The 13,590-nt window shown below is 38.9% G+C and overlaps 1 protein-coding gene across 1 annotated transcript in view; it reads right to left on the bottom strand.

The window, feature by feature from the left end:
- Nucleotides 1-154: 154 nt before the first annotated feature.
- LOC126183844 (transient receptor potential channel pyrexia-like) overlaps nt 155-13,590 on the bottom strand; it is a 190,246-nt gene continuing 176,810 nt past the window's right edge. The window contains exons 9-10 of the mRNA XM_049926153.1: nt 2,997-3,188; nt 155-724 (exon numbers count right to left, since the gene is read on the bottom strand). Coding sequence (XP_049782110.1) covers nt 389-724; nt 2,997-3,188 — 528 coding nt within the window. The 3' untranslated portion in view covers nt 155-388. The remainder of the gene's footprint in view (nt 725-2,996; nt 3,189-13,590) is intronic.

Genomic DNA, 13,590 nt, shown 5'->3' with positions numbered 1-13,590 from the left:
GAATGCTAGATTGATGATTGTGATTTTATAGTCTGTGTTCCGACTAATAGACTACTCAGGAATGGGAAAAGGGGGAACAACTCAAGACATACTAGATATACAAATGAAATCATTTCAAAATTTTACTACGTAATATCAGATAACATGTCAAATAAATAAATAAGTAAATAAATAGAGTACCAGTTCCAAACACAATCTGGACTTCACATTTTAAAATTTGGTTTAATATTCCTTTTTTATTTTGGTAGAAGGGAAAATTACTTACATATTAGCACGATCAGCATGTTAGGAAGATGTGTTATACCATGTGTTTGTTGTTGTAATTTTATTATTAATGTGCTGGTGGTGCTTTACATATTTGTATTTTAATACAGTGTTTGACAGAACATTAATACTTGTGTTGTTCATCTGAATTACTCTTTTCCCGCAAGGAATTTTGCAGTTCTTCCAACTGGCTGGTAATCTTATTGAAACGTTCTTCAGACAAAGAATTTTGTCGCCGTTGTTCAGCATGCATTGCCTTGACATGTGCTATCATACGGTCTGTAGGTGCAGAAGCCACTCGTCTAAGGGTACACAACTCATCATCATGCTCTGTAGGATCAAAAAACACTGAGTAGGCAAGTTCATGTTTGTTTATTCGTCCAGGATGTTGAAGCAGTGATTTTCTTTCTGCAACAAGCCGATACGCAGAACGTGCTATTTCTGCAGGTAATCGATCAGCCTGCAATTACAGTGTACGTAATCAGTTCAGAATATGTGTTAGACTTCATGATTGATAAATAATACATAACTTAAAACTTATGAGGTATTTACAACACAGAGGGAAATGGGGATCTAAACAGTTTACTTTTTCTTCCATAGTTTAGTTTATATCAACTGTCTTTCTTTTTATTTTTTTTTTAAATTATATGTGCAGAAAGAGACAACAGTTATTAAGAAAAAAAATGTTCAGTTGCATATTTTATATTCTAGGCAGATATTTACTGTCAACATTTGTTGAGTGAGACATTTGTGCTTCATAGCAACTCAACTAAAATGTCATTTGTTGTCTGCATTAAATGCATGCCATGTCTTGTCCTGTAAGACATATAAACAAAATTAGTGTTGAATTCCACTATTTTTTACTCTTTGTCTCTTAGACATAAATCTTCCAGTCTTTCTACTACCCTGTTTGACAAATGGTACAGAACAACAAAATTTCTATTTCTGTTAAACGGAAGTATCTGCATGAAATTATTTGTTGATTCAGTGAAAAGTGCTCTATTCCAGAAGGATACATAATGTTGTTATTAAATCTCACTTAAAAAGAAAAAATTCTGGTTTATGCAGTCTGCAGTATAGATATCACAAATTTGCTGAATATATATAGTCAGTCAATTACAGTGCATTGCTACCAGAGTGAATAGTTCTCCTGGGGGAATGTTACAGAGAATTATGAATTAAAACAGAAACAGGTTAAGTAATGAATGTCATGAATTGGCCTATGTATTTGATCTTGTGGTGTAGCCTGCTAATGTGCCCTTCCTTTCATTTTTTTACTGAAAGGCAAGGCTCAAGAGGAAAAAGTAGGATGATGCTGTGGTAAGTATGTTTAAAACCACCATACAGAAATGGCTTACAGAAAGAGCATTTTATAAAGTAGAAGAATTCAAATTGTGCCGTAAAAGTACTAATGTAGTTTCATGTAGATCAAACTTATATATGTGAAAATGTTGAATATATTGTGTGCGGTATGATGGACATTTTGTGTTTTGATAGCCAATTATCATCTGAAAATATCTTTTAGACCATGGGTTTTATTTATGTAATTGTATGTGTGTATGTTCACAAAGAACAAATTTACTGCTTTGCAATGCGTAAAGATGGATAGTAAATAAATACAGTCACATTGTTCCAGGTAAAATTGTATGAACTGGACAAGTAAACACTTAGGTTGTATCATCAAAAATACTTGTGGAATAATTGTTCATTTTCAAATCATTTATTTCCAGAAAACTGGGTCTCTCCATGTTTCATCTCTGATTTAATGCAAATACAATTGCATGCTTGTTTTATATGCTGCCTGAACTATGAGAGCAACGTTAGTATGAGGCAGCAGGGATCACTTACAGCTTGCACAGCATATGAATGGTATTGCTGTTGTAGTGTCTGCCAGTCTGCTTGTTTCTGAGTCTACAGATGATTGTGAGGTAATTGCTGAAAGAACACATGTGGAGACCATTCAATACTTAGAACATACTCCTGTCAAGAAGAGCAAACATTAAGTGACATGTTGTAGTAGTTAACACATTGTTCTTATATTCAGGATGAAGGTGTTTAATTTTCCATTTGGTCATTCAGATTTATGTTTTCTATGATTTCTCCAAATTATTTCTGTTGCACAAAGTGACAGTATGTTTTTTCACCACCATTGGCCAGTTGTTCCAGCACTGTGTCTATAATGAAAATACTATAGGTTGTAAAACTCAGAACCTTCCTCCTGTCTTCAAAAGGAAGCTGCTGCTGTTTCTTTTTCATCAGGCTGTTTACTGAATCTTGCAGAGTGTCACTTTCCTTTTGGTTTGTATTTCTTAATTTTGATTGAAATACATTTCTTTTTATTTATATTTATTCATTTTTATTGAAATACAAACATAAAGGAAAACAAAATCATACAAGACTCAGGATAAATGAGAAACGTTACAGCCTATAAGCAACAATTCTAAGTTATTTTATTCAATACCAGTACATTAAGATTTTCCTATTCCCTTGATCTGGGTGTTAATAAGTTCCAGTTTTATGTATTTTTCATGGTATTTCTATTATGCCATACACACAGACCAACTTTTCTGCTTTTTATTTATTTTTGGCACTTTATCTAGAAGTAGTATATTTTCTGAAACCAAGTTGAAATGTCTAAACTTTTAGCGGTAAATATCCATTGTCATGCAGGAAAATTTGATAAGCAGGTGATAATGCACTAATGTAAATGTAATTAGAGATTATTTAATCACCTGTGGATGGTTGGGCCGGACGTAAACTGAACTGTGGTATGGAGAAGTGAGCAACAGTGCACTTTGATGGGCCATAGAGAGAAGTCGTGGTGGCAGCCATGTCAACAAACGTGAAAAGAGGGCACTCTCCAGATGGGCCACCAGTTCAGCCTGTCGTACAAGACGGTCCAGACCTGCTGAACGCTGTAGACCCTGATGTGTGTAAAAGAGAAATCTTGTGAACTGGAGTGTAGGAAAAGGCTTAGCATTAGAGTATTTCATTTAAAAAGAAGAGGTTCACATGTAACTCGCCAAGACCACTACCATTATTAATTGTTGCAACTTCTGAATTTTAATTCAGTAAACCCATTTTGTAAGTTGAAATATGTTTTATTACTCTCATAAAGAAAGTAATTTGTATCTTGTAGTTGATACAGACTTCACATCTACCAACAGAAATGACTTCCTTGAGGACATGCTCACATTTGGGTGTAATCAATATATAATGAAGGCATGCTCCACAATACTGGATGAATATTTCTGCATCTGGAACAGTTTTAAGCTAGTTTCAGTTAACTTCGCCTTAATAGTATTCCGGCTGAAGAGCTGCGGAAGCACACTGGAAACACTTCAACTCAGTTGATTTGTATTTATAGAGAGTTTTTGAGGTTTACAGTACTGGAAGTAAAGATCTAGTTTTCATGTGTCCAGTAGAATCTTGTGATTAGTATTCAGAGATAAGTATAGATGTTTTTGAGTCTAAATAGTTTTTCCCTTTATTCTTATTGTTGTTGTGTTTTGAAGCTATGATGCATGTTCTGAGCTGATTAAAGGAAAGATCAGTGCCACTAAAAGGAATGATATCTGTGAAATTTAAAATTTTCCAGTGAATTAATTGTTCAAAGAAATTTTGGGATCGCAGCCGGTCATCGTAAACTTCACTCCACCATATTTAAACTGGACACGTGACGATCATCTTCAAATGTCCAGTTGAAATATCGTAGAGTGAAGTTTATGATGACCAGGGGTTATATCTTTCAAAAGACTTCATAATACTTGAAATACCTGATGCTAGATAAGCAAGCACATTCAGTGGATAAAATTGAATAATTGAAGGAGTTATCATTACTATCAATCATGTGGTTCCTCCAGCTTGAAAACTGACAAAATTTTGCCAGTGACATCCAAATTAGGAATGCAGATTAATAGTTGATGCACCTCATATAGACTTGACAGAGCTCTCTAATGCACACGCATGTGCATGCACATGCCCCCCACCCCCACCCCCACACACGAGAGAGAGAGAGAGAGAGAGAGAGAGAGAGAGAGAGAGAGAGAGAGAGAGCGGAGGTGGGTGGGGTGAGTTATTTTATTTTACTTATTTTGCGTATGGCATTACGTATGAACAGCAACTAGCAATTGTGGATTACATAGTTTTACAAAATTTTACAAAAATATATTACTTTCATAATTTATAATTTAAAAAATAAGTCTTTAAATAAATATCTAATTTGTCGATGCATTCAAGGCCTGCATCTGTCACTTCAAATAAATCTTCCAAGTTCCCATGGTAGGCTCTTCTCCTACAGCTTGTTACAATGTGAGGGATCGTCTGGTGTTCATTTCCACAGTCACACTGAGAAGATGAAGCCCTTCCCCATCAGTAGAGGTTTTCAGCACAGATGCCATGGCCTGTGCAGCTTTGATTGTTTGATTTCCAGGCACATCGCATTAGTTCCATACTGGGTGGTCTTGTGTCAAGTCTTTGGAAGGTCTGATGTTCTTCATGGGCAATAGTGTTCCACATTTCTGTCCACTTTTTGTTGATACTGTAAGTTGCTGCCTGTAGTGATTCTGCCAGTAGGACAGATGGCTGCCTAGACTTTAATTGGTTCATTCGGAATGCAGGAACGTCAGAGTGCATTGGAAGCTCGGGAATTTTAAGTAAGTTTTGGTATTCCTTGAGGAGGGCGTTCTGTCTTTGGAGGTCTGGTGGAGCAGTGTTGCCAGAGGTGGTAACCAGTATAGAGGAGGAGATCTGATGTAGCCTGTTATTGTCCTCATTGCTGCATTTAGCTCCACATTAATTTTTCTCACATGTGTGCTATTGAACTACCCTGGGGCACAGTATTCAGCAACAGAATAGACCAGCCCTAAGGCAGTGCATCGCAGTGTCGTTGCTCTTGCGCCCAATGAGATACCAATCAGCTTCTGTATGATATTGCATGATCTTAGCTTTGATGCAGTTTTTTCTATGTGCTTCCTGTAAGAGAGGGTTCAATCAAGAGTCACTCCTGGATATTCTGGAGAGTCTTGGTGGTGAAGGACCTGACCATTAAAGGTGACATTCAACTTCACATTGGCCATTCTGTTGTTATGGTGAAAGCAGCTGACTTTAGTCTTCATTGGATTTGGTATCGGTCTCCACTTTTTGAAGTATTCATCTATTGTGCTTAGATCTGCGGATAGGATCTCCCCATCACCTTCAAGAATGTTCTCTGCTGGGTGGCCAAGGCCAAATCATCTGCATAGATGAACTTCCTTTGTTTCAGGGAGGTCAGATGTATAGAAGATGAACAGGATTGGCATCAAACTGAGCCTTGAGGAAGACCATTATCAAGTTACTTCTGTCTGCCTAGTTGGTTGCCAAGGCCTACTTGGTAGTATCTCTCAGATAGCATGTTGTTCATGAGCCTGATTGTGGTTTGGCAGTGTGTGACACTGGCAAGTTTGTACAAGAGTCCTTGTCTCCATATTGTATCATAGGCAGCAGTAAGATCAATAAAAGCCACTGACATTTTAAGGCGACGTTGGAATCCAGCTTCTATGTGTGTATTTAACCTGAGCACTTGGTCAGTGCAGCTTCTATTTGGTCTGACTCCTGCCTGTTCGATGGGAATAACTTCATGTGTCTTTGGACCGATTCGGTTGAGGATGACTCTTTCCAAAAGCATGTTCGAGCAGCTAGCAGTTTTGTTCGCTGGTTTACCCGGCTTCAGTATTGATATGATTTTTGTTTTTTTGGAGGCTTTTGGCATGCTCCCTGATAGCATAATATTAGTGAAGAAACTTGCAAGCCATCTACGAGTCCTGTTTCCACAATTGATGAGGAACTCCGGCTGTATCCCGTCAAATCCTGGAGCTTTGCCTTTTTTCATTTCTTTGATTTCTGCAGTGATCTCATCTACAGTGAAGTCTCTGTAGTACTCTGATTTGTTGGGTGCCTTCTGCTTCAGGTTTTTAAGTTTTTTGTTAACCATTCTTGTGTGTAGCTTATTGGGGAAGGGGGGGGGGGGTGCTTTGGAGAGAGAACTTATTCTGTTCACAATCTGGTGTGGTGTTACTTCAGGATATTTTCGGGTGGGTGGTCGACTTCCTCCCAGTTTTCTCAAGAGGTTCCATGTCTCTCTGCATGACCTCTTAAAAATCCATACTTTCTGTTTTTTGCTCCCAGTCCTCTTTACGAGCATTATCAAGGTGTTTTAGGAGTTCTACAGCAGTTCCGCTATCATTGGTGGTTAAATAGGACTGATACAGTTCTTCACAGTCATTACTCCAGGCTGGTATATATTTTCTCTGGAACCCTCCAGGCATGCATTTTTTTGCTGTTGTTAGAACTGCTCTGACGAATCTTTCATAATTTTCACTTAATGGGGGGATCCATCTGATCACTTTATCAAGTTCTCTGGAGAATTTAGTCCAGTCTGCTTTTCTGAAGTTCCACCTTGGTCTAGGCATTGATCTATTACAGGAATTTGAAATCCTATGTCTATAATTACTGGCCGGTGTTGGCTTTTTGGGAAACCTCCAAGGACTGTCCTTACTGTATGTAGAAGTTGTCTCTGGGAGTCCTGTGTTACAAAACATAGGTCAAGATTGGAATCCTTGTTCCAGGCTGCAGATTTAAATGTTCCCTTGTCCTTTGAGTCAAAAGCTGGGCTAAGGTTGGTATGTTCAGCCCAATTTGCCAGATCCTTACAATTTTCATCAGTATCACTGTATTGCCAATTGCTGTGATGGCTGTTGAAGTCGCCAATATATCCGCTTGGATGCGATGAAACGGGAAGAACATGAGCTGGCCAGTTATCTGCTGGAGGCTTCTAGACATTTGTTACAGTAACATCTTTAACTTTAACTGAAACAGTCTCAATATTTTTTATGGAGTTTGCAGATATCAGATGCACATTTTCAATGTTGCTGCGTATATGGGTAGCACAGCTGTAGCTCTGGTGGTATGTAGCTCCCAGGACTTCATAGCCAGCTACACGTCCTCTTGGAATACAGTCTTCATTCGTAACTATATGAGTTTCTTGAATGACTGCCACATCTACATTGTTTTCGAGTAGCATACGGGAGAGATGTTGTGATTTAGATCGGCTGAGCCCTTCGACGTTGAGCTGTAAAATCCGAATGTTGTGGCTTAGGTGTGTGGTTGGTTGGTTCTGAAAAGAATCGTTGTGAAGTAGTCTCATGTTCATGTTTAACCCAGGAGATCTGTAGTAGATAAATCTAGATGCCAGCTCCAATAATCATGTAGCACCACCCAGGAGGCTCAAAAAACTTTAGAATGAATGTAGTGAGTCTGTTGGCAGGAGGACACTCAGGAAACAAAAACTGTCTCTTTGCAAATACACATAATTTCAACAGTATATTCTAACCACTTTTTGTGAAGAGTAATAAAATTTCGTTTATCATCTCAAAAAAAAAAAAAAAGAAAAAAAAGAAAAAAAAGTTACATAGTTAATTTTTTTTTGTTTGTTTCTTCTTTGAATTCCCTTGCTCTATACAGGGTGAGTCATAAATGAGCCGAAACATTCCAAGGACTGTATGCTGATATGAAAAGCAACTCAATAATGATTGTTGTTAATTTTTCTCCTGTTGATAACATTTACAAGATAAAGAAAATAAGTTAATCACGAAATGAGGCACCAGAGAACCTCAAGATTGTGACATATTATCCTCCCACAGATGCATTACATGACACACCAAAGTCCTGATTTGCATCACCCAGCACTGAGGAGATATGGGAAAAGCTCATTTCTTCTGTGTGAGTATGCAGTATGAGAAATTACGTAAGAACTTGTGAACCAAATGTTGCTGACTGGCAGAGTGTACAGTCCCATGTCACATGAAATTTGAGCTGCGGCTAATGACTTGAGGCAAAATATGGCACATGTGTCCTGTTCACAACAGCTCTGCACCGTGCCAGCAGCTGCTAAGGATATTTCATGATGTTCTTTACATGGCAACTTCCACAAACGAGTAAAATGGTGTCATGAACATCATTTAGGGCATTGCAGATGGAAGAGCAGTAGTTGGAAGATAACTCTGCCAATAAAAATTTCCTAGTACATACATCCCATCAGCACCTAGACATTTGATGGAGTATAGTGCATTTGTGGCACCTACAGCATCTAGTGCCCGGGGTAAGCCAGTCATCGAAGTATAATGAAGATGTTGAAGAGAATATGTTGCTGCACTCTGTTGCTAAGAACTGAAGAGTAAGCACCAGGTCTCTTAGCACTGTATTAGAAATGTCACAAAGTACTACACTGAAGCTAAGTCATCAGACAAAAGACTAGAAGTTTTAAGTATGAGGGTACTAACAAATTTATGGTGTCAATATCTGATGGGGGAATTATTGCTTGGTTCCTTTTGGGACTAAATGTGCCATCACCAAGATTTACAGAAGAGCAATGATTATCTATTGGAATATCGGAAGAAGTCAATTACACAAAAAATGATGTAGCTTGTCCACATGTGGTTTACACCGGAGCAGACAGAAGCAAACCCAATCAAGCAAGTCTTCACAGATAATTTGCCACTGTTCGCTACCTTTCGCATGTGTCTGTGAACAACTGCGAGGGAACAAAAGAGAACTCGAGATAACAGGTATAGCCTGTGAACATTGTGTTATTGTTTTCTGGCACTAATATTCACTGCACAGGATACAACACTACAATTAGAGCCACAGTGCAAAACTTTAAGAGAGAATTGTTTTGCACAGGGAGTGCATTATTTTTGATAAACTGACCAAAATGGCATAGGAAAATAAGAATGTAGGTCTCTGAATTTGCACGTAAGATTGAAACACATGGAGATAGTGTACTAAACATTGAATTGCAGCTTCAGTTTGTTTTGGCATTTATTTCAAACTTTGCTGATATGCTGGTTGATGCTTTTCCGTTTCTAATTCATTGCAAATGAGGAGGAAATTTATAAGCAGAACACTAATCATCATCAAACAACATAACCTGAAGAAAGGTTAGCATTTACACTTGATTTATTGTTGACCTCCCATCACTTAACTTGCTGACCACATTCAAAGACTTTGAAAACCCCAGACATTTGAATCATGTCAGATTATTTTCCCAGACGCATACAGTCTGTTGATAATAAGTTGGTCTATGGCCACAGTGTCCTGGAGGGCAGGACATGAGAGGAGGAATGTTTCCTTGTTGTCTCTCAGTGCTGAAAAAAGTTGTACCTCGTATCAAAACAGTCTCAAAGATTAAAATGTTGAATCCTGAACTTTCTGAAAGTGCAGTTAGTGATGTCAGGCCACAACATACCTGGTGCTGCTGCTAAATGTTACCCTCATTGAGTCTTTCACAAAACTGTGGTTGTTCTTTTCAAGACTTGTAAAAATGACTGCAGTGTATTTGAGTTATTGTTGGATTTTTATGCACTGTATATGTGTTTGTGCTCTAGCGAGACAGCAGGTTGTATAGATTTTACTACTGTGTGCCTAAATATGAGCTTGTATCTGACAAGAAGACCTTATCGAAAGGCCTAGTTTTGATTTTTTTCACATATACTAAGAGGATTTGAAAATCTGTGCCCAGACGTCAATATCCTAAAGCAATGCTACATAATTTTGAAAAAGAAAAACTTGAAAAGTTGCCTCTTAAAAATGGGATGATTTCTGAGCACTGTTACCTGCTAAACATTTGGCAGATGTTTCATAGATGCCTGTAGCTGAATGGGTACCCCACACATAGTGAACCCACTGCCCCTTTTCCCTCACGCTAAGACCAATGCTGTGACATAGATCAAGAGAATGTTGATATCTTATCTGTTGCACAACAGTGACAAGAACATTCTTCATTTTTGGGCTTTTGTACAGGAATATTTTACTCGTCTCCAGCATCACCCGTGCTGTTGACAGTAGTATGCCAATTTTTTGGCCAGTGTTTTCTTGGATCCTCCCTGCAGCTGGGGTGTGCTGCACATAAAAAGGTAACTTATAGTGAGTGTCTAATTCTCAGTGACAGGGAGACATTACATTTTTCTTCGAGATGACGTGCGCGGACCTCGTCTGCAGGATGAGGGGATCACCTTGTAACCACTCACATACATCTGAAAAAGATAGCATCGAAGACTGGTGATGAAAAGACACTAGTGCAGATCTCCTTTACAACATTTTTTTTCTTTTTACTTTCATTTAAATTCTGTATTTTTTGTCAAGTAAAAATTGTAATAAGTAAATATTGAATCACAGTTTTCTAATGAAAATAACATTTTATTTTTAATTATGTGTCACATGAAACAAAAATGAGTTATATTCATCAATAATACATTTACTGCTAATGCCCACTAATTTCTTCTTCCGTCGTTTAGTGGAGAAACAAGCATACAACATGCACCAGTTTTATTGATGAAACTTCCTGACATGTTAATCTGCTTTTAACCTGTGTGGAACTTTCATTTCTGTTCACACACTGCGGCAGAGTGAAATTTGTTCTGGATTAGTATTGATGTATTCACATGTCCATGTCAAATTTTAATTTGTTTCATATGAATGACCTATAGTTGAAAATAAAATACTATTGTTATTAGAAAATTATGATTCAGTGTGTAACACGTCCGTATTTTATGTATCCCGCTCGTTCGGGATCTAATAGCAGCCCAAATAAATTATTAGTTAATGTGACCGTGTACCTAATGGGGCTGGCAATCGGAATGGACTGCTACAGAGTTGTTACATTCCATTTTGTCCTTCTCAAATGCTGTAATAATGAAATGTCTGGTGACAAGAATAACGCCAACACAGCTTCACTAATCAAGACCTATATTCGTCTCAAAAACACAAGAAAAAGGAGACAGCCACTGCCTTCGTCATACACTTTTAATAACGGCTAATCTCAGCACAGGTTTCTTCGTTATTCACATTCGTCACACGCTGATACAATCACTGCAATCCAACACTACAAATCCAAAATAATGCTGGCGCGGTAGACGCGAAATCAAAAGAACGCCACAGAAATATCACTGATCACTCTCGTAATTATACTTTATCACTTTCCCGTATTATTCTAACACAAAGGGGTTAAACCGCGGCGATGGCCACTCCCTTTGTCGGTAAACCTTGCATTACCACAACTGCTGGCTTCCGCACAGCTCGGCCCGCCACACGGGACTAACTCAACTCTACACTCGCTCTCGCAACACGACACACTATCGATAGTTTGCCCTGTCGACCTGTGCCGAGTGCAAACTTATAGTAAGGGCCTACGCACCCCTTACAAGTGTTTCTTTATTACAGTTTCCACTTGACAGAAAATATGGAATGTAAATAAAAGTAAAAAAAAAGTAATTGTTGTAAAGGAGATGTAAACCAGAGTCCTTTCTATTACCAGTCTTCAGTGCTACCCGTTCAGTTACCTACAAAACATCTGCCAAATGTTTGGCAGTTAACAGGGTTTAATGTCAAGTCTCGAAGATGGTTTTGCTCATACCTGCGTGCAATTGTCTGGCAGATAGGGCGGCACTGTGGTGCAACTAATTGTCAATTGCCGGAGCTTCTCATTGTCCTCAGTAAACAAGTATGGAAAGCATATGCGTGGGAGACCATCTAAGTGTGATGGTTTTTAATATAAAATGTATGAAATTGCCTTCACGCCTGTCCTCATTTAGTGAATTTTCACTAAGACGTATTAAAATCTATTTGAATTACTCCAGACAAAAAAAGATCTGGGCATACCCCAGACAGCCCAGACAGCTGTATAAAAAATCCCTCCAAGACACCCACAGATGCACTGAAAATTAGAAAAAAATATGAAGAAATCAAGATATATGGCAGTTATTATTATTGGCAGCTGTGAATTTACATTAATGATTGTTGCACATTTCAGTAACTGCCATGTCTCATTGGTTCTGCTGGCTGCAGCAACATATGTATAAGGAAGCTAATCTTAATAAAATATGATTAATGAAATGACATTAGAGGGCAGATAATGTGAGCCCAGGTGAATTGATTTTATTTATTATTAAAAATCTTGAACATAACACTTGTAAGTCAGCCATATAATTACAGATACTGTGAACACAAGTGGTGAGAATATATTTTTAATTTTAATCAGTGCAGCATAAACAAAGATCATGTAACTTACCAAACAAAAGCGTTGGCATGTTGATAGACACACAAACATACACACAAAATTCAAGCTTTCGCAACCAATGGTTGCTTCATCAGGAAAGAGGGAAGGAAGGGAAAGACGAAAGGATGTGGGTTTTAAGGGAGAGGGTAAGGAGTCATTCCAATCCCGGGGGCGGAAAGACTTACCTTAGGGGGAAAAAAGGACAGGTATACACTCGCGCGCGCGCGCACACACACACATATCCATCCGCACATATACAGACACAAGCAGATATTTGTAAAGGCAAAGAGTTTGGGCAGAGATGTCAGTCGAGGCGGAAGTACAGAGGCAAAGATGTTGTTGAATGACAGGTGAGGTATGAGCAGCGGCAACTTGAAATTAGCGGAGGTTGAGGCCTGGTGGGTAACGGGAAGAGAGGATAGACTGAAGGGCAAGTTCCCATCTCCGGAGTTCTGACAGGTTGGTGTTAGTGGGAAGTATCCAGATAACCCGGACGGTGTAACAATGTGCCAAGATGTTCTGGCCATGCACCAAGGCATGTTTAGCCACAGGGTGATCCTCATTACCAACAAACACTGTCTGCCTGTGTCCATTCATGGGAATGGACAGTTTGTTGCTGATCATTCCCACGTAGAAAGTTTCACAGTGAGGCAGGTCAGTTGGTAAATCACGTGGGTGCTTTCACACGTGGCTCTGCCTTTGATCGTGTACACCTTCCGGGTTACAGGACTGGAGTAGGTGGTGGTGGGAGGGTGCATGGGACAGGTTTTACACTGGCTCGGTTACAAGGGTAGGAGCCAGAGGGTAGGGAAGGTGGTTTGGGGATTTCATAGGGATGAACCAAGAGATTACGAAGGTTAGATGGATGGCGGAAAGACACTCTTGGTGGAGTGGGAAGGATTTCATGAAGGATGGATCTCATTTCAGGGCAGGATTTGAGGAAGTCGTATCCCTGCTGGAGAGCCACATTCAGAACAACCCCAAAAGTGCCCCACTTGTGACAGGATACTTTCCGGGACTGGATCAGACTCTGAATGTGGCTCTCCAGCAGGGATACGACTTCCTCAAATCCTGCCCTGAAATGAGATCCATCCTTCATGAAAGCAATTTAAGCTGTCCTCTTAGGTTCCTGGCATGCTCTGAGATCACCATGTGTAGGGAAATAAACAGCTAAATATTTATTTTGTCCTTTGTTTTCTAATCTGAAAGAAGTGTAAATAACATTAAATATTGCA

This window comes from Schistocerca cancellata, chromosome 1 (genome assembly GCF_023864275.1).
Source record: "Schistocerca cancellata isolate TAMUIC-IGC-003103 chromosome 1, iqSchCanc2.1, whole genome shotgun sequence".
NCBI lineage: Eukaryota > Metazoa > Arthropoda > Insecta > Orthoptera > Acrididae > Schistocerca > Schistocerca cancellata.
The sequence above is the reverse complement of the archived record's forward strand: the minus strand, read 5'-3'. Positions and strand labels throughout refer to the sequence as shown.